We start from the raw sequence: 711 nt of genomic DNA, 5'->3' as shown, positions 1-711 counted from the left end.
ACCTTAGATCATCATTGTGAAACAGTGTTCTCAAACTTTGGGAATTTTTGTAAAGGAAGGACTTAAGTGTAAATATAAATTGCAAAAAAAAAATTGATTGGAAAAGCAAAAGACATTAATTCCAAGATAACAGAAAATTGCTTTATTTTAAGGAAAAATGAATTCTACGTATACACGAGTGACACCCACGCGTTGGATCGACTGGACTTTCCCTCTTCGGTGGACCAGTTTCATCCTCGCGGCTCAATTAAATCCCTCAGGAAAGGCTCCTATGATATACGCTCTCTCAATAGTGATGGTAAGTGTGACCTTGAATATGTTCTTGCAGTAATAGGAGTAATTGTGTGAAATATATTTATATCAGCAAATAGTAAATATTTTAACCCAGTAACATGCACATGTGAATACTGCTTTGATAGGCTTAGAACTAACATTTGGTCATAATGAAAGAAAGTGCATAGTTTGCTATATCTTTTTGTATATACTATATATGAAGTGTGCCTACTTTTGGATACTGACTCTAGCGTTCACTTACTTACCTTCAGTCCTCACATTTTTCCCTACTGTTCACTCAACCACATTTGTTTTTTAATCACACACGAGAATGCTCTCTCTCACATGGAGCCTGTGAAATTTATATTCCACAAAATTGTTAGACAGTGGAGGTATTTGAATTTTCTTCATTTGTGATACAGGTTTTGAAGATGATAC

At 34.9% G+C, this 711-nt stretch overlaps 1 protein-coding gene across 1 annotated transcript in view; it reads left to right on the top strand.

The window, feature by feature from the left end:
* The window catches only part of LOC119586117 (high affinity cAMP-specific and IBMX-insensitive 3',5'-cyclic phosphodiesterase 8A-like), a gene marked incomplete in the record, with an annotated part of 15950 nt that overhangs the window by 431 nt on the left and 14808 nt on the right, over nt 1–711 (top strand). The window contains 1 exon segment of the mRNA XM_037934808.1: nt 153–298. Coding sequence (XP_037790736.1) covers nt 153–298 — 146 coding nt within the window.

The sequence above is a fragment of the Penaeus monodon genome, chromosome 21, assembly GCF_015228065.2.
Source record: "Penaeus monodon isolate SGIC_2016 chromosome 21, NSTDA_Pmon_1, whole genome shotgun sequence".
NCBI lineage: Eukaryota > Metazoa > Arthropoda > Malacostraca > Decapoda > Penaeidae > Penaeus > Penaeus monodon.
The sequence above is the reverse complement of the archived record's forward strand: the minus strand, read 5'-3'. Positions and strand labels throughout refer to the sequence as shown.